Source organism: Arabidopsis lyrata, assembly GCF_000004255.2.
Source record: "Arabidopsis lyrata subsp. lyrata unplaced genomic scaffold ARALYscaffold_7, whole genome shotgun sequence".
Classification (NCBI taxonomy): Eukaryota; Viridiplantae; Streptophyta; class Magnoliopsida; order Brassicales; family Brassicaceae; genus Arabidopsis; species Arabidopsis lyrata.
Window position 1 is genome coordinate 10873676 of NW_003302549.1, and position 23766 is coordinate 10897441.

The 23766-nt window shown below is 37.1% G+C and overlaps 4 protein-coding genes across 8 annotated transcripts; 2 read left to right on the plus strand and 2 right to left on the minus strand.

Moving 5' to 3' along the window:
• The first annotated feature begins 83 nt into the window (after positions 1-83).
• Positions 84-1099, plus strand: LOC9306121. 2 transcript variants are annotated; one of them, XM_002867954.2, is made up of 2 exons: positions 84-161; positions 519-1099. In XM_002867954.2, the coding sequence occupies exon 2, from the start codon at positions 550-552 to the stop codon at positions 886-888; it is 339 nt and encodes a 112-aa protein (XP_002868000.1). In that variant the 5' UTR covers positions 84-161; positions 519-549; the 3' UTR covers positions 889-1099. The 2 variants fall into 2 exon arrangements, with proteins under 2 accessions (XP_002868000.1, XP_020874811.1); XM_021019152.1 differs by having other exon boundaries at positions 124-213.
• Positions 1020-2895, minus strand: LOC9304073 (protease Do-like 5, chloroplastic). The gene is made up of 8 exons (XM_002870004.2): positions 2463-2895; positions 2246-2380; positions 2101-2163; positions 1921-2010; positions 1709-1831; positions 1526-1613; positions 1370-1444; positions 1020-1257 (listed from the first exon to the last, which is right to left on the minus strand). Exons 1-8 carry the CDS (start codon positions 2748-2750, stop codon positions 1151-1153), a joined length of 969 nt encoding a protein of 322 aa, XP_002870050.2. The 5' UTR covers positions 2751-2895; the 3' UTR covers positions 1020-1150.
• Positions 2896-3596: 701 nt separating this feature from the next.
• LOC9306122 lies at positions 3597-4671 on the minus strand. Its single transcript, XM_002870005.2, has 2 exons — positions 3938-4671; positions 3597-3831 (listed from the first exon to the last, which is right to left on the minus strand). The coding sequence occupies exons 1-2, from the start codon at positions 4214-4216 to the stop codon at positions 3796-3798; spliced, it is 315 nt and encodes a 104-aa protein (XP_002870051.1). The 5' UTR covers positions 4217-4671; the 3' UTR covers positions 3597-3795.
• Positions 4672-18830: 14159 nt separating this feature from the next.
• On the plus strand, positions 18831-21739 carry LOC9306123 (peroxisomal (S)-2-hydroxy-acid oxidase GLO5). 4 transcript variants are annotated; one of them, XM_021020099.1, is made up of 12 exons: positions 18831-18915; positions 19182-19348; positions 19442-19566; positions 19722-19768; positions 19854-19931; positions 20004-20128; positions 20205-20271; positions 20357-20419; positions 20519-20588; positions 20689-20789; positions 20879-20983; positions 21301-21606. In XM_021020099.1, exons 2-12 carry the CDS (start codon positions 19212-19214, stop codon positions 21487-21489), a joined length of 1107 nt encoding a protein of 368 aa, XP_020875758.1. In that variant the 5' UTR covers positions 18831-18915; positions 19182-19211; the 3' UTR covers positions 21490-21606. The 4 variants fall into 4 exon arrangements, with proteins under 4 accessions (XP_020875758.1, XP_020875759.1, XP_002868001.1 ...); XM_021020100.1 differs by lacking the exon at positions 18831-18915 and adding an exon at positions 18960-19029; XM_002867955.2 differs by lacking the exon at positions 18831-18915 and having other exon boundaries at positions 19188-19348; positions 21301-21739.
• Positions 21740-23766: the final 2027 nt, after the last annotated feature.

Below are 23766 nucleotides of genomic sequence, written 5' to 3' on the forward strand. Positions count from 1 at the left end.
AACTTTAAAAAATTAAAGGAGATAAAAACAAAATGTTTTAAAAATACAAGGCCCATAACTGCAATTATGTATACAAGCCTTTTGTTTTTGTTTTTGAGCTTCTTCTCTATGTTTTAACAAAAAAGCAAAACTCTGTAATCGAAACTGAAGAAAACCCTAAGGTTTGATCTCTATACACAACTCATACTTGTGTACTGCATTGAGAATTTTCGGGTACCCACAGTTTCGTTTTGAATTTCAAATCTTTTTTTTTTTCCCACTTCTGTTTGCATCGCTAGATTCGAAGTTGTGAAACTAGGATTTCTCCTTGGAAAATTAGTTGGATTTTGGTTCATATGTGTTAAGTTTATAGACGTTTAGATTCCGTAATTTTCCCTGTTTGAATTATTGAGCCAAGAACCAGATGTATCCTAGAGTTTCAGAGAATCGTTTTCAAGAAGTTTTGAACTTTAGTTATTGTATCTATAAGAAGATTCAAAGTTGTGTTATTGATGTTTAAGCTTGTTTCTGGTGTAAAGCATATACAAGAATAAGAAGCTTGTTGTTGGAATGGAACAAGCTGCAGAGAGAAGCTCAACCCTTGTTGCATCAACCTCTCAAGGGTCGGATTTAGATCCGATATCTCGAGTGAGGAAGCTCTTGTTCCGCCAGATGCTTGTGGGAATCAAAGACGGGAGATTCTTCCTTGGAAATTTCCATTGCATAGACAAACAAGGAAACATCATTCTTCAGGACACTGTCGAGTATCGCAGCATAAGAAAATCGTCTCCTTCGCCTACTGAACAGCGTTGTCTTGGTATGATCCTAATCCCTTCCTCTTGCAGGACATCTTGCCATGTCGATTGTTCTATCGAGGAACAGCTTTCATTGATTCAGCTGAAAGAGTAGTGCCTCTTTTAAGACTTCATGAGAGAATCTTTCCAAGTTTCATCAATAGGTCTTATCATGGATTTAGTCTCTTCATTATGCCCAAAATCAAAACTTCATTCCATGTCCTTGTATGATTAATGATTCACATGTTTTCGTGAAGAAATATGTATACATACATTGGAATTTTTGTATTTACATTTAGAGAGCCAAAAGTCTGAAACTTTTCAAATTGTATTATCAACAAATAATAGAAAATTTGCAAAGAAGATGTTTGTTTTTCTCAGAATCTGTCTCTGTAAGCTGTTCCATACACAATGAGGTAGGGTACTGTTCGAACTGCGGTGTTTATGGGAATAGCAAAGTTCACACCGGAAGACATACCACTCCCTGCAACACAAGAAGTTATCTCTTCAGTATCTTATTTGTGTTGGAAAAAACAGAGAATCAAAGAATAGAGTAATGGTTATGTTCTTAGATTTGGTAAAAGATCACATTTCACCTTTTCGGGTGAATGTGGCAGTGTTCACGCCTATGGTATGGCCATAAGAATCAAGCAACGGCCCTCCTGAATTGCCTATATTACATGACGGAAAAAACAGCGATTTTCATAAAACTGAATGGGAGGAGAGAATTGATAGATGTGTTTGTGAATTACCTGAGTTAATATCAGCATCGGTTTGTATAGCTTCTCGAATACTCTTACCATTAGGTGAAGGTATCTCTCTTCCCAATCCACTCACTACCTACAAAGCCCCCATGATAACAATCCATTTTCAAGTGAAATGTTTAGACTTTAGCGTATATATGAACACAAAACTCAGGATCTTATCACTCTTACCCCAATTGTCAATGTGTTTTCATATCCATACGGATTCCCGATCGCAAAGCAACTTTGACCTACGCGTAGATCATTGGAGGTACCGAGAACAACAGGTTTTAATTCGCGACCCTCGGTTTCAATCTGCATATATATAACACTAGACTAAACAAGTATTGCTCAAATGGTTTGAAAATATGTTTAACATCATTGTCTTAGTCTCTTAGATATACCTTCAACACAGCTAGATCATTATCTGGATCAAGACCCACAATTTTCCCTTGCTTGCTAAATCTTGTTCCCGTAGCATCAACTAGAGAAACCTACACAAACAACCAAACTGTGATTGCTCTAAAGTTACTTGACTTGGCTTTGTGATTTTAAACTACTATTGGATTAAAGAAGATGGAGACCTTACAACGTTGTAATCCAAATTGATCTGTAGCTAACTTGGCAATGACATGATAATTTGTCACCTACATTGCACAAAGAAACAAGCTTTCACTTTTTCCAGGATTCAGAACACATAAACATAACAGAAAGAAAGGTTTTGCCTACAATGTGACCAAGCTTATCCCAAACGAAGCCTGAACCTGTCCCTTCGATCTTTGCATTTTCCTCATCACTAAATTCACCAGAAGACGTTTTGGGCAGCTCAATGGCTTCTATGTAGACAACAGACGGAGAAGTTTTCTACAAAAAACAAAATCGGAATTGTTTTTTTAACCATGAGAGCAAAAGACAAAGCTTCTCAAAGGAAAAGTTAGAACAAAACCTGGAAGAGATTGACATTTCTCTCTTCTTCTTCCTCAAGCTCATCTTCTTTTTCCTTCAATTGCTCCAATGCGATCGCAGATTCCATCGGAAGTCTCTTTTGATTGGAACCAATCAGAGACGACGCGAGCGCCAAACTCGAACCGAAGATCACGATTCTTCTTCTCCGATCAACGACGTTTACATGATTCGAACCAGAGCAAGCTAACACATAATTCGATGGATTGAATGGAGTTAAAGCATAAAAGATTGAGGAAAAAGCTTTAGAAGAAGCAAGAGCCATAGTCATGGCTTCTTCTTCTTTCTCGAAGCTCTTCCTACAATGGCTCTCACTCAACTTCCACTCAGAGGTGATAAGGAGAAAGAAAAAAATCCGGTTTTTTCGGTTCGGTTATTGTCGAACCGGAAAGGGTTCTGTAATTTAAACAATTTGTTAACCGGATTAATCCGCGGATATATTAAACCATCACGTGACAAGCACACATACATAATTTAACACAGAGACGTACGTTTCATTGTGACTGATCGATCACAAACAAGTTACCATAGATCGGTTTCATGATTGATTGCTATGCATCTTGTGCATATAGAATTGATGAAAAAGGATTCCAGAGTTTATTCTCTTGAACTAAACAAAACTAGGTGATTAACTCATTATTGAATTAAATGGAGTCTCACAATGTCTATTAGAGATTAAATCAAACGATAGAGAAATATTTAATGTCTTCTACTTGGGAAAAAAAAAACAAACAAACCCTAATTAAGTCTCACATAACGATCTCAAAGCTCACGATCAGTCACGCCGTAGTAGTCTTCACCTTAGTACAAATTATTTAATTACTTTTTGGCTGCAAAACGGATTTAAAGGAAACAACAAAACTTACCGAGGTCGATGAAGATTGCAATCACACTCAAAATCGGAGAATTGGATACTAAAAAATGAGTAATGAAAGAGAGGAACCAGTGGTTAGCGAGATTCTCAAGGGACTTGCTTTGTTTTTTGTTTTGTTTCTGTGTGTCCATGTAGCATTGAAAAATTGCTTGAATGCTTGTAGATTATGGTGAGATCAGACAATTACAAGGATGCTAGAGTTTACTCGGTTTAGTTTCAGTTCATAAAGGGAACCAAATCAAATGAGGCAATTAATTAACTCATTATTGAATTAAATGAGTTTCGGAATTGTTTACACTATCTATTAGAGATTAAAAAAATTTCTGAAAAAAACAATTCAAAAGATAGATAATGTCTTCCACTTGGAAAAAAAAAAAGCAAAACCTAAGTCAGGCCGTAGTAGTCTTTAGTCTTCACATAATGTTTTCGAAGCTCACATGAGTCAGGCCGTAGTAATCTTCACCTCATTAGTGGTAGCCTGATTAGAGAATAAAACCAATTCAACACTTTAACTAGTACCAAAATTCCCTTAATTAGTTTTTGCTGCAAATTAAAACAGATTTAAAGGAAACAACAGAACTTACCGAGTTCGATGAGGTAACTCCGCTAGCTGCTTCCTCAGCAGCCTTTTTGTTACGGTTGATCTGCTTCCTATACTCGTGTACAACCCTCAAGTTAGCCAAAGCTCTATTGATGCAACGATGACGGAGTTCCCAATCATCGCCGGCGATTTCATTCAGAGCTTCTTTCGCGCTGCTGGCCAACATCTCCCGAGTCGGTTCCCAACCATCCCCAAAAAACTCATTCGACAACCTTACAAAATCATTGACCATGATCACCTTGCCATTCTCTGACGATGACATGATTTTTCTCTCGCTTAGGGATTCTGATTTCTCTCTGTGCTCACTTCCCCCAAATTACCAACTATTTATACTCTATTAAACCCTAATGCACCTTAGTTGCGTTATTTTTAAGCTACAACAGAGAACTTTCTTCTTATTTTCTACATCTTGTTTTCCTTTTTTTTTTTTTAAATGACCTAGACGAGTCTTTTCCTTTTTTTTTTTTTGGTGACATGACACCTTAGAATAATATACTATTATTTTATTATATTATATACCGAAAATTAATATACACTGCACCGAGATTCGCGATATATCGAATTCGAAGAAGAACAAGTCATTTTGGCCAAAAAACATAATTCACCAAAGGCCTAGCATCAAAAGAAGCGGTCGTACTCAATACCCCATCATACGATCCCATTGAACCAAGACAGCACTACGATCGCAACTTCAACCAAGCACGAAAACCCGCTATCTTTCGCTTTGAGGATTTTTCGTCGTGTGACTTTTTCCATTGAAAAGTAAGGTCCATGTATCACAACAAATACAAATATACAATTGTGCCTTGCATTCTTATCAAGCTACATTATTACCAAATAAATAACAATAAATTCTTGTTGTGTTTACTTTTATTTTCCATTTTATCCCTCTTCACATCTTTACAACTCGTCCACCAAAGAAAAAATCTCATGCGACATAACAAAGTACTAATGCTCCTAGCTTTATTTTCAAGCTATAGTATTACTAGATAACATAACCCGGAGCTTGACGACTCAATTCGTTTGTTCTTTTCCAACGATGCCATTTACGTTTTGGCACATTTTTATTGATTTATCAGTAAACAATAATTTTGAAAATGGATTCGGAAATGATCGAATTTCTTTTATTGATATCTGTAATATATGTAATATTTTTCTTGTCATTAAGAACTATTCTTTATAAGTATTAGCTGTTAATCAAGAAGGTATTTAACATGAACTAATTAATAGTTATATGTTAAATACAGTTACTTGAGTTCTAAGACCGTTAGTGAGCTGTATCAAGGCTGGCTAAAGTGTGCGCTTTGTAAAGGGAGAATGAGGACGTAATGCTTGTAATGTGTGTAACCCACGTAATGTGCGTAACCCATCATACCTAGAATCTGTTCTATATAAAGCCACACAGCCGCCTACTCATGAAATCTCTCTTCTTAATCAATACATTTCTATCTTTTCTCTCCATCTTTAATCATGATCCATTCAACATTTCATACTTGAAATCTTAAATATTTACATGGTATCAGAGCTTTGGTTCTAGTTTCTAATCTTGCTTTCTCTCTTATTCTTCTTTCTTGAGCGTCTTTTGATTTTGTTAATCGTTTGGACACTCAAACGAGCTCCGATTTGGCTGATTTTTGGAAGGTAGCTTCATGACTCAGTGGTCTTGAGATTCAACGGTGGAGATCGTGTTTCAACGGTTGGTTTAGGAGAAATATGAGTTTTATCGTGGCTGGTCGTATCTGAAATTTCCAGATTTTTCTGCAGCAGTTGTCGTGAGTCTTTGGAAGATCTAACGGTGAGTTCTTCTCGGTTTGAGCTGAAATTTTGCAGTGTTGTTCCTGACCCGTTTATCTAAGATTTGAACGGTGGAGATTTTTGTTGGAAGTCCCGTTGTGGGATTACGTTGGTTACGTTGGACTGGTTATTAAATTGGTTTGTACAATGAGTGATACTTACAAGGATTTGAAGTTGAAGTTCTCCGTGATTATAAACGGGAACAACTACCTCTTGTGGAAGAGGACAACTACTAATGTGCTCGGCAGTAGGAGGCTCACAAAGCACATTGAATCAACCTTTGAAGACTTGAAGAATTTGGATGAAAGCATTGACAAAGACACATGGAAGCAAGATGACTTGAATGTCCTTAGTGCTTTGCATTGCTCCCTTGAAACTTCTATCTTAGAAGGGTATTCGTATTGTGAGACATCCAAGGAGCTTTGGGATACTCTCGCGAATGTGTTTGGTAATGAATCAAATTTGACTCGGATCTATGAGATTAAGAAGGCTCTAGGGGAACTAAGTCAAGAAGATAGCGACTTTAATGCTCACTTTGGGAAGTATAGATCGCTTGTTGCTGAATTAGAGATGCTAAGGCCATTCACTACGGATGCAAAGACACTTAAGGAGCGTAGGGAACAAGATCTTGTCTTTGAGTTGATGTTGACTCTTAATTCAAGCTACACGGATGTGATCCAACACATCTTGAGAGATGACAAGATCCCTACCTTAGAACAAGTGTGTGCAAAGATACAAAGGGAGTATGGTTCGCAAGGTCTATTTGGTAGCAAAGGAGAGAGTCTTCCAACGGCAAACAAGGTCGGGATGGTGAAACAAGATGATAAAAAGACTTGGTTTTGTGATCATTGCAAGAAGAAGGGTCACCTCAAAGACAAGTGTTGGATCCTACACCCTCACTTGAAGCCGGAAAAGTTCAAGAACTCCAAGCCGAGAGCTAATGTAGCAAACACAAGTGAAAGAGGACTACTTGATAATGAAGAGAGGGCCATTGTGCAATATGGACATCAAGAGAAAGCAATGCGAGCTACTGCTCAAGACAAGGGATGTACCACTTCTACCTCTCAAGCTCAAGAAACCATCACCATGAACAAGGCCGATCTTGAAGCTCTTCTTCAATCCATAGCATCCAAAATGCATCCCGGCGGTATCTCTCTCTTTACCTCTAACTCTCATGATTCAGATTCATTAGTGTTAGACTCCGGAGCTTCTCATCATATGATAAGTAATCCTAGGTTATTAGAGAATGTTAAACCGGCACTAGGGAATGTTAAGGTTGCAAATGGTCATAATGTTCCAATAGAAGGAATAGGTTGCATAACCTTGTTTAACAAGAAGTCTAGTGCTTTCTATATGCCTAAGTTCACTTCTAACTTGCTCTCGGTCAAGAAAACAACTAAGGACTTAAATTGTCTTGCTATCTTTAGTCCTAATGATGTTAAGTTGCAGGATATTGAGAGCGGTACTGTGTTTGGACAAGGAGGCACCAAGGATGATCTCTATGTTCTTGAAGACACTTCTTTAAACTCTTCTATTTCTGCAAATAATGTTAAGACTTCAGTTGTATTGTGGCATGATAGACTTGGCCATCCACACTCTAGAGCTTTGAACTTGTTATTACCCGGTTTATCTTATGATTGTTCTCATTGTGAAGCATGCATCTTAGGTAAACATTGCAAAACGGTTTTCCCTAAGTCTAATGCTATTTATGAGAAGTGTTTTGATCTTGTGCATTCGGATGTTTGGACCTCACCTTGTGCATCTAGAGATAATCATAAATACTTTGTGACATTCATAGATGAGATCTAAGTATACTTGGGTAACTTTGCTTCCATCTAAGGACAGAGTTTATGATGCATTTCTAAACTTCCAAAACTATGTGACTAATCACTTTGATGCAAAGATCAAAATTCTTAGAACAGATAATGGAGGTGAATATACGAGCACCAAGCTCAAAGCCCATTTGGAAAAGTGTGGGATCTTACACCAAACAAGCTGCCCATACAACCCTCAACAAAATGGTGTTGCGGAAAGGAAGAATAGACACCTCATGGAGGTCTCACGAGCAATGTTATTTCATAAGCATATGCCTAAGAGGTTTTGGGGTGATGCGGTTATGACCGCTTGTTATCTTATTAATAGAATTCCAACTAGAGTTCATAATGATCAATCACCTTTTCAAGTATTGAATAACCAAAACCCTAACATTGAGCACTTGAGAGTGTTTGGTTGTGTTTGTTTTGTATTCATTCCAGGTGACTTAAGGAATAAGCTAGAGCCCAAGAGTACCAAGTGCGTGTTCATCGGATACTCCACTACTCAAAGAGGCTACAAATGCTTTGATCCAACCAACAATAGATACTATGTATCTAGAGATGTGAAATTCATGGAAGACAAGGCGTATTTCGGAGAAAAGAATTGGGAGAGTGTAAAGGACCTACCTAACTCAACTTCGGATAGAGCAAAGAGTCTTAAACACATTCTTGAGCATTTGGATAATGTTAACATACCTCAAGACACTACGGAAGAGATACCAGGCGAAGTTACAAGTGGGACTCAAGAAAGTGAAGTTGAAACACCAATAGAGTCGTCGCATGGTAACCATGAGAATGTTGTAGAGGAAGAATCTAGTGAAGAAGAGATCGGTCCACTAAGTGAAGATGAAGTCATTAGATCATCAAGCGAAGAAGAGACTAACTCAATTCCTCAAACAACAAATGAACCGGTCTACACGTTACAAAACCCAAGACGAAGTAAAAGGGCAAAGAAGCCTAAGGTTCTCTTCAATTGTCAAGCTGTTGCTCACCCCATTCAAGCGACATGTTCGATTGACCTTCTTCCCGAGGAACATAAAGCTTTTCTTAGTAAGCTAGATGTGGAATTCATCCCACAAAGCTATGAGGAAGCCAAGGAAAGAAAGGAATGGACTAATGCTGTGGATGATGAAGTACAAGCTATGATTCGGAATCATACATGGGATGAAGAAGAACTTCCACAAGGGAAGAGATGTGTTAGCTCAAAGTGGGTTTTCACCATAAAGTATAAGAGTAATGGTGAAATTGAAAGACACAAGGCTAGATTGGTTGCAAGAGGATTCACTCAAACCTATGGAGAGGATTATAGGGAAACTTTTGCTCCGGTAGCTAAGCAACACACCGTAAAAGTTGTTCTATCTTTGGCTGTGAACTTGGATTGGGAATTGTGGCAAATGGACGTCAAGAATGCTTTCCTTCAGGGGGAGTTGAAAGAAGAAGTTTATATGACACCTCCTCCGGGTTTAGAAGACATAGTGGCTCCGGGAAAGGTTTTAAGACTTCGAAAAGCTATATATGGCCTCAAAAAATCCCCAAGAGCTTGGTACCACAAGTTGAGTTCAACCTTGCTTAGAGAAGGCTTCAAAAGGTCACATTCGGATCACACTTTGTTTACTAAACAAGATAATCAAGGAATCGTAGTAGTGTTGATCTATGTTGATGACTTGATTATCTCGGGCAGTAACAAAGAAAGTATCCAAGCTATTAAGTCTTCTTTACACTTGGCTTTTGATATTAAAGATTTGGGTGTGTTAAAGTATTTCTTAGGGATCGAGGTGTGTAGATCCAAGGAGGGACTGTTTCTCTCACAAAGGAAATATGCTCTTGATCTTCTAAAACTTATAGGGAAGCTTGGAGCTAAACCAGTTGATACACCATTGGAGCAAGGTTACAAGGTCAATCGAAAGGGGGAGAAAGATGACACTCCTTACCATTGCCCAGAACAATACCGAAGACTCGTTGGTAAGCTTATATACTTGACATATACTCGACCGGACTTGTCTTTTGCTATGAATCAGGTAGCTCAACACATGAAAGAGCCCACTGTTTATCATTGGAGCTTGGTGGAGAGAATTCTGAGATACATCAAAGGAAGTCCTGGCAAAGGCATATGGATGGGAAGAAACTCTAGCACAGAAATTGTTAGATATTGTGATGCAGATTACAATGGCGATCGCAACACAAGACAATCAACAACTGGCTTTTGTACATTCATTGGTGGGAATCTTGTGACTTGGAAGTCGAAGAAGCAGAAAGTGGTCTCTTGTTCGAGTGCTGAAGCAGAGTATAGGGCTATGAAGAAACTCACAAACGAGTTAACATGGCTAAAGGCTTTGCTGAAGGACTTTGGGATCGAGCAGAAGACTCCAATCACCTTTCATTGTGACAATCAAGCGGCGATCCATATTGCTACAAACTCAGTGTTTCACGAGAGAACGAAGCATATAGAGATCGACTGCCACAAGACAAGAGAGAAGGTAGAAGATGGTACCATTCTCCCTTGTTACACTAAAAGCTCGGACCAATTGGCCGATATCTTCACCAAGGCAGCAAGTAACCAAGTTTGCCAATTTATCCATGGTAAACTTGGTCTTGTAGACCTCACACATCCTTGAGAAAGACTCTCCAACTTGTAGGGATAATACTCTTTTTCCCTAAGCTTGGTTTTGTCCCACGTGGTTTTCCAAGCTTAGGTTTTTAATGAGGTTATTCTTGCAAGTGCCAAGTTTATACACAATTAGCATTGTAGTATAAGTTTGAGGGGGAGTGTTAATCAAGAAGGTATTTAACATGAACTAATTAATAGTTATATGTTAAATACAGTTACTTGAGTTCTAAGACCGTTAGTGAGCTGTATCAAGGCTGGCTAAAGTGTGCGCTTTGTAAAGGGAGAATGAGGACGTAATGCTTGTAATGTGCGTAACCCACGTAATGCTTGTAATGTGCGTAACCCATCATACCTAGAATCTGTTCTATATAAAGCCACACAGCCGCCTACTCATGAAATCTCTCTTCTTAATCAATACATTTCTATCTTTTCTCTCCATCTTTAATCATGATCCATTCAACATTTCCTACTTGAAATCTTAAATATTTACATTAGCAATGGGTCAGGATCACTTCAAAAATTTAATATACTTCAAAAATGTTTTATATGGACTTCAAAATGTATATATATATATATATATATATATATATATATATATATATCAACTTAAGAGCTTCGATCATCTATAAAATTTGAATATTATTTTAGTTACACAAGTATACAGAAATCAAAAATTGTATATTGATATTTTCAAACCATTTTTGTTAAAGAATCAGACAATATCAATATATAAAACTCAAAACTAAAATTTCAAGGTGACAATGTAATATATATCACATGTAAATTAGTGATTTGTTATAGACTTATAGTATTGTCATTGTATCACCATGTAGATTATTGGGCTGTATATTGGGCTCTAGGCCTTAGTCGTTAAACCGACTCGTAGAAAAGCCGACTTGTACTGTTGCTTGGTCGGCAAGCTTATTTTAGGGTTTATCATTCTTGTATAAATACTTTGTAAAGCGGTTCATGAATAGACACATAATTCATACAATTCTACATGGTATCAGAGACTAGATCCTTCTAATCGATCTAAGTTTCTAAATTTTCTTTGCTTTAAAAGTTTTGCTTTTCAAAGCTCTTTTCTTCTTCTGTTTGTGTTTTTCTCTTGATTCGTGAGATGGGAGACGACGAGAAGAAGAAGATGGTTGTGGCCGGCGTGTCCGGAGAGAAAGTTGCCATGTCCCCCTACTCGATCTTCTCCTCTGATAATCCAGGGGCGATGATCACGTCGGTGCAGCTGAAGGGTGATAATTACAACGAGTGGGCTACAGAGATGTTGAATGCTCTGCAAGCCAAGAGGAAGGTAGGTTTCATTGACAGGTCCTTGAAGAAGCCGTCTGAAGGAGATGCTGACTTGGAGTCGTGGCTAAGCGTGAATTCAATGATTGTTGGGTGGTTGAGGACGTCGATCGAGCCGCGTGTGAGGTCGACAGTGACTTTTATCACCGATGCTCACAAGTTGTGGGAAAATCTCAAGGAGCGTTTCTCTGTTGGAAACAAAGTTCGTGTGCATCAGTCGATGGCTAAGTTGGCCTCGTGTAGGCAAGAGGGACAAGCGGTGATTGATTACTATGGTCGTTTGGCGAAGATGTGGGAAGAGCTACAAACTTACAAGCCACCACCAGCTTGTACTTGTGATGCGGCTGTAGCCTATGAGAAGGAGAGAGAAGATGAAAGAGTTCATCAATTTGTGATGGGTTTGGACGAGTCTCGATTTGGGCATGTGGTGACTGCGATCATTGAGGCGGATGTGCTGCCAGATCTTGGAAAAGTTTACAACAAAATCATTCGGGAGGAAGATAGGTTGAATTCTGCAAAAGTTCGTGAACATCAGCAAGATGTAGTTGGGTTTTTGACTCGACGGGAGACCGGAGAGTCAAGTGCAGCTCGCCGTGATGGAGGTGGTTTCGGGATTCAGTCATCACAGACTGGAGGTGGAAACAGAACCCGTGATCGAGCTTGCTCCAATTGTGGAAGGTCCGGTCATGAGAAGAGCACATGTTGGCAGATTGTGGGTTATCCCGAGTGGTTCTCTGAGAGAGGAGGCAGAGGTGGACGTGGTTCTTTCAGAGGAGGCGGTCGTGGTGGTTACTCCGGCGGGAGAGGAAGAGGACAAGTGAATGTTGCGTATGCAACAAGTCAGAATCCAAATGTTGCGACGTCTCCGGAGCTCACTCCAGAACAAATGTTGCAAGCGCTCTCTCAAATGCTGAAAGAAAAATCAAATGGTGGTTCTGATAAGCTCATTGGTAAGATATATGGAGATGTGATCCTTGATACAGGGGCTTCACATCACATGACGGGAAATTTGTCGGTTCTTGTAAATCTCAAGAATTCTTCCCCTTGTACGATTGGTTTTGCAGATGGTAGTACGACGTTGTCAAGACAAACGGGCGTGTTCCGTTTATCAGATCGTATAAGCTTGCATGATGTTTTATATGTGCCTGATTTAAATTGTTCTTTGGTATCTGTTTCGAAGCTTTTGAAACAATCTAATTGCTTTGCAATTTTTACCGATACGGTATGTGTTTTGCAGGACCGGTTTTCGAGGACGCTGATTGGAGCCGGGAAAGAAAGTGATGGGGTCTAATATTTTACGGATGTCAAGGCTGCTCGAGTAAACACAGTTCGGAAAGTTGATGAAGTGTTGTGGCATCAGCGGTTGGGTCATCCCGCATTTTCAGTTTTGTCGTCTTTACCTTTGTTTTCTGGTGTTTCTATTTCGGCTAGTCCAAGTCATTGTGACACGTGTTTTCGGGCTAAGCAAACTAGAGAGATATTTTATGATAGTATTAATAAATCAAGCGAGTGTTTTTCTTTAATCCACGTTGATGTTTGGGGTCCATATCGTATCAAAGCCTCTAATGGAGCCGCGTATTTTTTGACCATCTTGGATGATTTTTCTCGTGCCGTTTGGACGTTTTTGTTACTTGAAAAATTAGAGGTGAAGAGTGTTCTTCAAAATTTTTGTGCATATTCTGAAAAACAATTTGGAAAGACGGTTAAGATGGTGAGAAGTGACAATGGAACAGAGTTTATGTGTTTGTCTACTTTTTTTTCGTGAAAAGGGAATTGTGCATCAGACTACTTGTATAGGAACACCACAACAAAATGGGAGAGTAGAGAGAAAACATAGACATCTCTTGAACGTTGCTAGATCACTGTTATTTCAAGCAAGCATGCCTACAAAATTTTGGGGAGAAGCGGTTCTAACAGCAGCTCATGTAATTAACTTGACGCCAACAAAAATTCTTCAAGGAAAGAGTCCTAGTGAGGTGTTGTTTGGTAAACAACCTACGTATGATGAGTTGCGGGTGTTTGGATCATTGTGTTATGCTCATAAACAAATACGGGACAAGGATAAGTTTGTGTCACGTAGTAGGAAGTGTGTTTTCGTGGGTTATCCTTTCGGAAAAAAAGGTTGGCAATTATATGACTTGGAAACAAATAAATTCTTTGTTTCTCGTGATGTAGTCTTCAAGGAATGTGAATTTCCTTTTTCTAAAGAAACGCCACCAGAGAACTCTAGACGTGTTGCTATTGAGTCGTGTGATGAAGACTGGTTTTTGGACGTGTCGGGAAATATTGAAAACAGGGGGAGTGTTGTTGAAAACGAAGGCAGTGGTACCAACAACAGGGGGAGTGCCCCAGAATCTCCTAATGGTACAAATTTAATTACTCATGGTGATGACGTTGTAGTACGAGATCAAGATGCTAGTCCGGGTGATCTTGATAACGCCATTTTGGAAGTAGGTCCTGTTTTAGTGCCTAGGCGAGTTGAGGAAGTTGCTGTAGATGAAAATTCTAGTAGTGTTGGTGTTACACAGCCTGAATCTGCTTTGGGTCAAGGCAAACGTATAAAAATGCCATCTTTTCGATTGCGAGATTATGTGTTGTATAATGCAGAAGCACAAAACAAGATCCATCACGTTCCCACCGATAACTCCGTCAGCAACTCCCTCGACACGGTCCAAGGTAATTCACTTTATCCTCTTGTTGATTATATATCTGACGCTTGTTTTTCGGTTCGCCACAAGGCTTTTCTTGCAACCGTAAGTGCTGAAGTCGAACCAAAGAATTACAAAGAGGCCATTAGAGATAAGCGTTGGACGAATGCTATGGGTAAAGAAGTTGGTGCTCTTGAAGAAAACAAAACGTGGAGTATTGTGGATTTACCTCCGGGGAAAGTGGCTCTCGGAACAATGTGGGTTTATAAAATCAAGTATCACTCCGATGGAAGTATAGAACGGTATAAGGCAAGACTTGTGGTGCTTGGAAATCGTCAAGTTGAAGGTAAAGAATTCGATGAAACTTTTGCACCTGTTGCAAAAATGACTACGGTGAGAGGGTTGTTGCGTATTGTGGCTGCTCATAATTGGGAAGTACACCAAATGGACGTCCACAACGCTTTTCTTCATGGTGATCTACATGAAGAAGTATACATGAAGCTTCCGCAAGGTTTTACTCATCCGGATCCAAATAAAGTTTGTCGATTGCATAAATCACTTTACGGACTACGCCAAGCACCACGATGTTGGTTTGAAAAACTTACCACGTCACTCACTAAGGCCGGCTTTGTTCAGTCTTACTCTGACTACTCACTGTTTTCTTATTCTCGTGGACGTGTTGAGATTCGAGTTTTAATATATGTGGACGATCTTATTATTTGTGGAAACGATGGTGAGGCAATCCGCAAATTTAAAACATATCTTGGAGAATGTTTTTATATGAAGGATTTGGGTAAGCTCAAATACTTTCTTGGTATTGAAATTGCTCGTAATGAAGAAGGTTTTATGTTAACTCAAAGAAAGTACGCTTTGGATATTGTGAGTGAGACGGGTCTCCTTGGTTCGAAACCAGCTGCTACACCAATGGAACCAAATCATCATTTGCTTTCGGATACAAGTGATTTTCTTCCAGAACCCGCACAGTATAGAAGACTCGTGGGGCGTCTTATCTATCTCACCAACACTCGACCCGACCTCTCTTATTCTGTTCACGTTTTGTCGCAGTTCATGCAAAAGCCACCAGAGCGACATATGGAGGCTGCTCTACGTGTCGTGAAATTTCTTAAAGGAACGGCGGGACAAGGTATTTTACTAAGTTCTAGTTCAGATTTGCAACTCTCGATCTATTGCGATGCCGATTGGGGTACATGTCCATTGTCTCGTCGATCTTTGACGGCTTATGTTACGTTGCTTGGTGGATCTCCAATTTCTTGGAAGACTAAGAAACAAAAAGTGGTGTCACACTCTTCCGCTGAAGCCGAGTATCGTGCGATGTCTATTGCTACACGTGAGATTATATGGTTACGACAACTCTTCACTGATTTGGGGTTCCCGCCAAGTAAACCAGCTCGTTTGTTTTGTGATAGTAAGGCCGCCCTCTATATTGCTTCTAATCCAGTCTTCCATGAGCGAACAAAACATATTGAGATCGATTGTCACCGGGTACGTGATGCCATTAAAGATGGAGTGATTACTACCGCACACGTTGGTACTAAGGAGCAATTGGCGGATGTCTTGACTAAGGCGTTAGGGAAAGTTCAGTTCGTGTATCTTATGTTCAAGTTGGGCGTTCATGACCCTCACGCTCCAACTTGAGGGAGAGTATTGGGCTGTATATTGGGCTCTAGGCCTTAGTCGTTAAACCGACTCGTAGAAAAGCCGACTTGTATTGTTGCTTGGTCGGCAAGCTTATTTTAGGGTTTATCATTCTTGTATAAATACTTTGTAAAGCGGTTCATGAATAGACACACAATTCATACAATTCTACATAGATTTAAATCTGTATTATGCATAGTACAAACAGGAATATTACATGCATGGTTTTGAAATTAATTAATTTTTTCTTGTATACTTTTCGATTTAATTTCGTATACACAAATGTTAGTAGTATGAAAGCTGATGCCTGATGTTATGCAAATTGTTTCTACATATGTGCTAGGATCAACGTAACTGATTAATTAAGTTGTACTTTCTAAGTAATAATGATTTTAATATACATGTGTTGATGAGGCTATCATGGGAACGGATTGTTGAATGATGACATGCTTAGACAACTCGTTTCAATTTTAGATTATTTTATCTTTCGTAAGTCATATCACTTGAACATGTGAGCGGTTTGATTCTTAGAGAATAACATGTGAATGCTAAATGGTGTTGTTGTGTCAAATTCTTGAGATTGAAATGGTTGGATAAACTCAAAATTGCGATCTCATTATATATCACATAATTTTGTTTGCATGGCATTGTAATTTAATTGTCGGATGGAATCAACAAATCAAAGCTATATATCCGGTTTATAATGTTAGGTCATTGCGAGATTCGCAAGGGACAATTTGAAACATTGCTTGAATGCTTGTAGATTATGGTGAGATTAGACAATTATAAGGATGCTATAGAGTTTAGTTTTAGTTCATATGGGAACCAAATCAAATGAGGCAATATTAATTAACTCATTATTGAATTAAATGAGTTTCGGAATTGTTTACACTATCTATTAGAGATTAAGTTTTTCTGAAAACAAAAACACAATTCTTTTTTTTTTTTTGACGTCTAGATTTATTATTTATTGCAAATTATGAGAACTGTTACATAGACGATTCTACAACGGACAATTCCTTCCGACCCTTATTAGATTCACGACAGACGACACTTCATTCTCCACGCTCTTGACGGACACCATCAATGATCCATGACCTGACGATACTTCTCTCTCGGCGTAGAATCCTGCCGAACGGCTATAATTGTACTTCGCTGGAGATCTCTTGCACACTTGCCTCCTTTAATCTGCAAATTTATTAATAAATCGCAATATCTGGGACTCGAACCCCAGACCTCTTGGTGTAGAAGTATTAATTAACCCTTGGTCAACACAATTCAAAAGATAGATAATGTCTTCCACTTGGGAAAAAAACAAAAAACAAACCCTACGTCTCATACAATGTTTTCAAATATCACATCACTCAGGTCGTATTAGTAGTCTTCACTTCATTAATCATTAGTCTCCATCTCATCAGCCTTCACCTTGTTGATACGAGTGGTAGCCTGATTATATTAAACAAATCCAAACTAATTAGTACCAATTTTTTTAATAAGTTTTTGCTGCAAATTAAAACAGATTTAAAGGAAACAACAAAACTTACCTAGTTCGATGAGGTAACTCCGCTCGTTGCTTCCTCAGCAGCCTTTTTGTTACGGATGATCTGCTTCTTCACCATATTTAAAGAGCAAGATTGCTTCACCATATTACGCTACCATCCGTGAGATCATCATGAACATAACAAAAATTCAAACACAGAAGCAGAAAATATGGGAGATGATGTTCAAAACATAGTCTTTCCAAAGGAATGAGAAGTTGTGCTTCTCTCTATTGAAGCAAAACATCACAAGCCCAAAACTATAGACAAACAAGCCCAAGCTATAAGCCCATGTAACTAGGTTTCTAGCAAGTGATTCATATTTATATGAGTGTACTGAACATTGATGAGGGGTTGCCCAAAGTGCAAACTCTATTTCTTGGTGATTGTAAATAGTTTATGGAGCTTAAATAAAGCTCATTTGAGCTACAAACACTTGTCTACAAAAGGTCTTAATTCAGCGTTTTAACAACACCCATTCTGAATATAACCAACTTTGAAAACAAATCTACATTTTGCGGACTCCAACTCTATGATTAAGAAGAAAAAAAATAAAAAACTCTATGACAAATCATAAAATTGGAGCCAAAACACAAATGAGTAATTTGGTCCATCTTATATGATAATTGGCAGGCCCGGCCCTATGGTAAAGCAGATGAAGCATTGGCTTTAGGCCACATTATATTTAAACAATTATAAGGCCACATTTAACTAAAATGGTCGTGCACTTAGGTAATAGTCACCAGCCAAGTTCGAAACATATTAGTTAGACAAGTCTTTTTTTTTTTGGACAAATTGATTTTTTTGGACAAAGTTAGACAGCTCATTTTCTGTCTTTACATCACTTTACTTTGTTTTATATTACATATGTGGCCCTTATTATTATTTCTTCTACAATAACTTTCTTTTTTCTAACTCCTAACATTCTAAATTTATTGCTGTCAAAAAAAAAAAAATCTAAATTTCTTAAATATTTTCTCAAAAACCTATAATAATATTACAAAACTTGGAAGAATTCTCCACATCTGTTTATATCAAGATTTTATAATTGTTAGCTAATTAGATATAACTAAAATAAAAAAATTTGAACCATATGAGGTATTAAATAATTTCTCTCATATTTTTAAAAGTATATTTTGTTAAAATATAGGTTTGAACATATTCTCTGAAAAAAAAAATTTAGATCTTATCATTTTCAAAAAAATTCATTTTACTTTGTATACAATGTAACTAATATTAAAAATATATAAAGTTAAATATAAATAAATTTGGTACCTTAAATATTAAGGCCACATTTTTAAAAATGCTTTAGACCTCTATAAGTTTAGGACCGGCCCTGATAATGGGTCTTAAACTATGCATGTTGTAAGTTGTAACAACGAATGAAAAGCCATAGTGAGCTTGTTTTTCTTGGAAACGGACCCGTCACGTGACAATCACACTTACACAGTCACAGAGACGTATGTTTCTTTGTGACTTATGAGTGTGTTTAGTATTAATTATATTAGGATTTAGGAGTATTCAATTAACATTTGGTTTTGTTCTTATATTATTATTTTTCGCCACCTTCCCGAGAAGACCAAGTCGCTCTAGGCCTTTAGGTAAGAAGCTCTGTGTTGCTTCTCTTGTTTATGATTGTTCATGATTGTTAGATTTTCATCGTATATCATACATAGTCAACGAGTGACGACGATCCTGTGATATTAGAATCTGGGGTTAGATTTTATGATTATGTGATTGCTTTTTTCTACTGTTAATTGTACTTTTTAGTGTCAGTCTCGTTTTCTGTTCCTGATTCTTGAATTTAACGGTTTTAAAAAGTGATTTTGATGATGAAAAGTTGTAATCATAACTCTTTTTGTGACAGGATTTTTTTTTTTGAGGTTGAGCAAGAAAAATGGAGATAACTAACGTGATGGAATATGAGAAGATCGCAAAGGAGAAATTACCAAAGATGGTTTATGATTACTATGCTTCTGGTGCTGAAGATCAATGGACTCTTCAAGAGAATCGAAACGCTTTCTCCAGGATTCTGTAAGAGAAACTATTCACAACATGGAATCATAATGTGTTTTTTTCTTTCTCTCTGTCTCTTATTTGATTGTTTGTGTTATGAGTTGGAAACAGATTTAGGCCTCGGATTCTTATCGATGTAAGCAAGATTGATGTGAGCACAAGGGTTTTAGGGTTTAACATTTCTATGCCAATCATGATTGCTCCTACTGCTATGCAGAAAATGGCTCATCCTGATGGTAAGTCTTTGGTGTTGTGTAATGATCAGTGTAACCAAAAAAACAATCTTGAGGTTTCTTGTCAAGGAGAAGACCTTAGTTTAGATCTTTGCTTAGATTTTCATATTGTTAAAGATCTTAAGTTCACTATGGAGAATGGTTTATTATTGTTGTAGGCGAGCTTGCAACCGCTAGAGCTACTTCTGCTGCTGGAACAATCATGGTTTTGAATTCGTTCTCTCTGTTTCTTTGATTTGATTGGATATGTCTTTTGTGTTTTCATTTTCTGTATTCTTTGATGTTTTCAGACTTTATCTTCATGGGCTACTTGTAGTGTTGAGGAAGTTGCTTCCACAGGACCCGGGATTCGTTTTTTCCAACTCTATGTAAGTTTCAGAAGATTTACTTGTTCTTTTGAATTTTGGCTTTGAATCAACTATTTTTTTCTTTTGATTCAGGTTTATAAGGATAGAAATGTGGTTATACAGCTTGTGAAACGAGCGGAAGAAGCTGGATTTAAAGCGATTGCTCTTACTGTAGATACTCCAAGGCTTGGACGCAGAGAATCTGACATCAAAAACAGGTGATAAAACTTCTCCACCATCACATAAACCAGTTTGTTAGATCTTTTGGTTTTCTTGATGGTTATTATCTTGCAGATTCGCGCTTCCTCGAGGTCTAACATTGAAGAACTTCGAAGGGTTGGATCTTGGGAAAATAGACAAGGTCAAAAGACATATAACAAACTTCAATGGACCTAAAAGCTTAATACTTAAAATAATCTTTTTTGAACATCTGTCTATAATTGCAGACCAATGACTCAGGGCTAGCTTCATATGTTGCTGGTCAAGTTGATCAATCACTTAGCTGGAAGGTCAGAAAATGTAACAAGATAAATTCTTAGTTTTATGCCCACCAAGATTCAGAAACATAGTAAACTCGCTTCTTTTCGCTGTTTGTTTTCTTCTTACAGGATATAAAATGGCTCCAATCTATCACAAGCTTGCCAATTCTTGTCAAGGGTGTTATTACAGCTGAGGATGGTAAGAAAAATATACTAAGAATGAGAAATCTGCATCAACCTTTTGCTTACAATTTTCATAATGTTAAGAAAATTCCTCTGATCATTTGAAATTTTGGCAGCAAGAATTGCGGTTGAATATGGAGCTGCAGGGATTATAGTCTCTAACCACGGAGCTCGTCAACTTGATTATGTCCCTGCAACTATAGTGGCCTTAGAAGAGGTAAACTTTTAAATGTATCTACACTGAAAACTATTAGAACAAAGGTTTCAAGTTTCTTTATTGATTAATGGAGGAAACTCAAATTGCAGGTAGTTAAAGCCGTGGAGGGTAGGATTCCGGTTTTTCTTGACGGTGGGGTGCGCCGTGGAACCGATGTCTTTAAGGCATTGGCTCTTGGCGCTTCAGGTGTCTTTGTAAGTTCATTCATCATATACACTTTGCTTTTGTCATTTCCTCTGTTTTCTCTCATTATTTTCAAATCGATCCATTCATTTTCAGTTTCATTGGAATAACCTTGATTGTCTCTTCTTAATTTTTACCAACTTTTCACATTGTGCCCCAAACTTTTTAATTTGATGAAACATACCCAACCATTTTTTCATATCGTGCCAAAACTTTTTAATTTGTCAAAATGAAGCCAAACAAATGTATGTCCCGTTGCTGCCTATGAGTACTATCACTGATCATATTAATATCCAAAGGACATGTGATTAACTACTCGTTCGATTAGGTCGGGAGGCCGAGCTTGTTCTCGCTTGCAGCGGATGGAGAAGCGGGAGTGAGGAAGATGCTGCAAATGCTAAGAGATGAGTTTGAGCTGACAATGGCACTAAGTGGCTGCCGTTCCCTGAGAGAGATCAGCCGAAACCACATCAAGACCGATTGGGACATTCCTCATTACCTCCCGGCCAAGCTGTAACCGAATCTTATTCACCTCTTCAATTTAATAGTCATCAGAGAGATGCAAAGGTAGATGGATGTTTGAATTTGTTATCCAATAATGTATACCCATCCAACTTTATATAATCGAAAACTTCTATGAAGTAAAAGAATTGGATATGAAATTTGTAGATTTAGTTCAAATAACCCAATCCATGATGGTTTAATGGTTGTAATGTTACTATGTAAGTTGAGGGATTAGGGTTTGAGTTTTCATATTTGTGATTTCACTTACTATAATTGCATTACATGATAAGGATATATGGATCTTATTTATCTGTTTGGGAATAATGTGAGATTTTTACTCAAAATCTTTCTGTTATAAAAAATAGTAGAGGTTCTTTTGACCAAAAAAAAATAAAAGAAGAAGAAAACGTTAATAATAGGTTTTTGACCTTTTTAAAAAATTCATCGGATCTTAATTACTCTTTTACAATTTGTTTGGTTAATGGATTATGTGTTTAAGTATTGTTAACGTACGTATGCAATTTTGTAATTCTTTTTTTCTTATCTTTTTGTTAGGTTTTTCTTTTTTTCTTTTATACCTTCTGTTGGATTATAAATGCAAAATTTATACATATACAATAAACATCTATTGCGTATAAATTTTGGAATGCAAAAATGTTTGATATATATATATATATATATATATATATATATATATATATATATATATAGCAACAAATTGATCCATTAACCCAAACATGATTATTTTCATTTACTACAGAAATATAATAACAATGAATTGCTTCCTTCAAGGCATAAACCCCAATATAGATAGTTCAACGGGTTAGATGATAGTCACTACTCTAGTATCCGAATTCAAATTCATTTTTTCTGTTTCCAAATAAAATTTTGACTTTTGACTTTCTGTATGAATTGGAGTACGTTGTAGTTTTTTTTTTTTAAAAAATAACATAGTTTCGAGACGTTTCTGATTTGGAACTATGGAAATTGGAACAGAGCAGAACAGAACTTGATGAAATACATGGCACTGTATAAACTATTTGTTTTGGATGACGACCATATCAAAGAACAATTTGGGTCCAAATGATTTGGATGGAAACGAAATGGTTACAACGTACGTGTAGCATTAACCATACAACGGTTGTAAATACCATGAGGTCCATGACATCACCATCATACATTCATCTGACAATCCCACCAATTGTGTCCATATATCTAGACATATTTGCGTACATATCGACTCGATAGCATGATAGCCACTATAGACGACGCCTTTACAATATAGTGACTTATATAGTATTAACTAGCTATACATACGTGGCTTCACTTAATACCACAAATCATTGCCCATCATTTGTAAATTGATCAAAGATTTCGAAATCTATGGGAATTTTCAACATTTTTTGCTGGTTTCGGGTGATTTTTGTATAATCGACGTACGTACAAGAAATATACGTTTGATTTTCTCATCGTCATTTCTACTGTTTCGTCATTGCCATAGTCATCATCTTCTATAGTATTACAGCTAAGTTTCTATAATGCTATACAGAGTCAATGCATGAACGTAAATAATCTTAATCAGAACCCATATATATTTTAACTATCAAAATATATATATATATATATATATATATATATATATATATTAGCCATTTATATTTACTACATAATAACCTCGTTCTAAAAATCTCCGCATAGTCCGATTACTTCTGCTTAATCGCTAGACCCATCCTATCCGTCTCGATTAATGACTAATTTCCTAAAGGAATCAGTTACCTGATTACCCTCCGCCTAATCCGATTACTCTTCGCCTAATCCGATCACTTTCCACCTAATCCGATTACTTTCCGCCTAATAACAACTTTTTATTTTTGTTATTCAATCATTTAAATTGGGAGTTTGTGATGTTTTACAATAACTTATGTTCAAATTTTAATAAAAATCATAAATTTGTAATAAAAATCATAAAACTTTATCTCAAAAATACAGTTTTATGTGTTTAATGCAATTTTGAAAACAATATTAGATTAATATGTTTGAAAAATATTAAAATAACCCTAAAAATAATCTTTGATTTTAATCCGATTTTTTGATTAATCGTTAGGCCCATATCGAACGTCCGACTAGCGTATAGCGATTTTTCAAACAAGGGTAACTTAATTAAGTCATCTCGCATATTATCAACCATGTATGATGAAAATGCAACTGATTATTTTTACTCTCTTTTTTCTAACATCTCCAAGTCTTTTTTAAAGAAAATATTTTTAAAATTATGGAAAATTCTGAGTGA

Excerpts from the sequence above, each read along its gene's own strand:
- LOC9306121 (XM_002867954.2), top strand. The coding sequence starts at position 550 with ATGGAACAAGCTGCAGAGAGAAGCTCAACCCTTGTTGCATCAACCTCT.
- LOC9304073 (XM_002870004.2), bottom strand. The coding sequence starts at position 2,750 with ATGACTATGGCTCTTGCTTCTTCTAAAGCTTTTTCCTCAATCTTTTAT. Across the intron at positions 2,381-2,462 it reads GAAATGTCAATCTCTTCCAG|AAAACTTCTCCGTCTGTTGT; the intron begins GTTTTGTTCTAA and ends TGTTTTTTGTAG. Across the intron at positions 2,011-2,100 it reads TTGGATTACAACGTTGTAAG|GTTTCTCTAGTTGATGCTAC; the intron begins GTCTCCATCTTC and ends TTGTTTGTGTAG.
- LOC9306123 (XM_021020099.1), top strand. The coding sequence starts at position 19,212 with ATGGAGATAACTAACGTGATGGAATATGAGAAGATCGCAAAGGAGAAA. Across the intron at positions 19,567-19,721 it reads GAAAATGGCTCATCCTGATG|GCGAGCTTGCAACCGCTAGA; the intron begins GTAAGTCTTTGG and ends TTATTGTTGTAG. Across the intron at positions 20,420-20,518 it reads ATCAATCACTTAGCTGGAAG|GATATAAAATGGCTCCAATC; the intron begins GTCAGAAAATGT and ends TTCTTCTTACAG.
- LOC9306122 (XM_002870005.2), bottom strand. The coding sequence starts at position 4,216 with ATGTCATCGTCAGAGAATGGCAAGGTGATCATGGTCAATGATTTTGTA. Across the intron at positions 3,832-3,937 it reads GAGTTACCTCATCGAACTCG|GCTACCACTAATGAGGTGAA; the intron begins GTAAGTTCTGTT and ends TTCTCTAATCAG.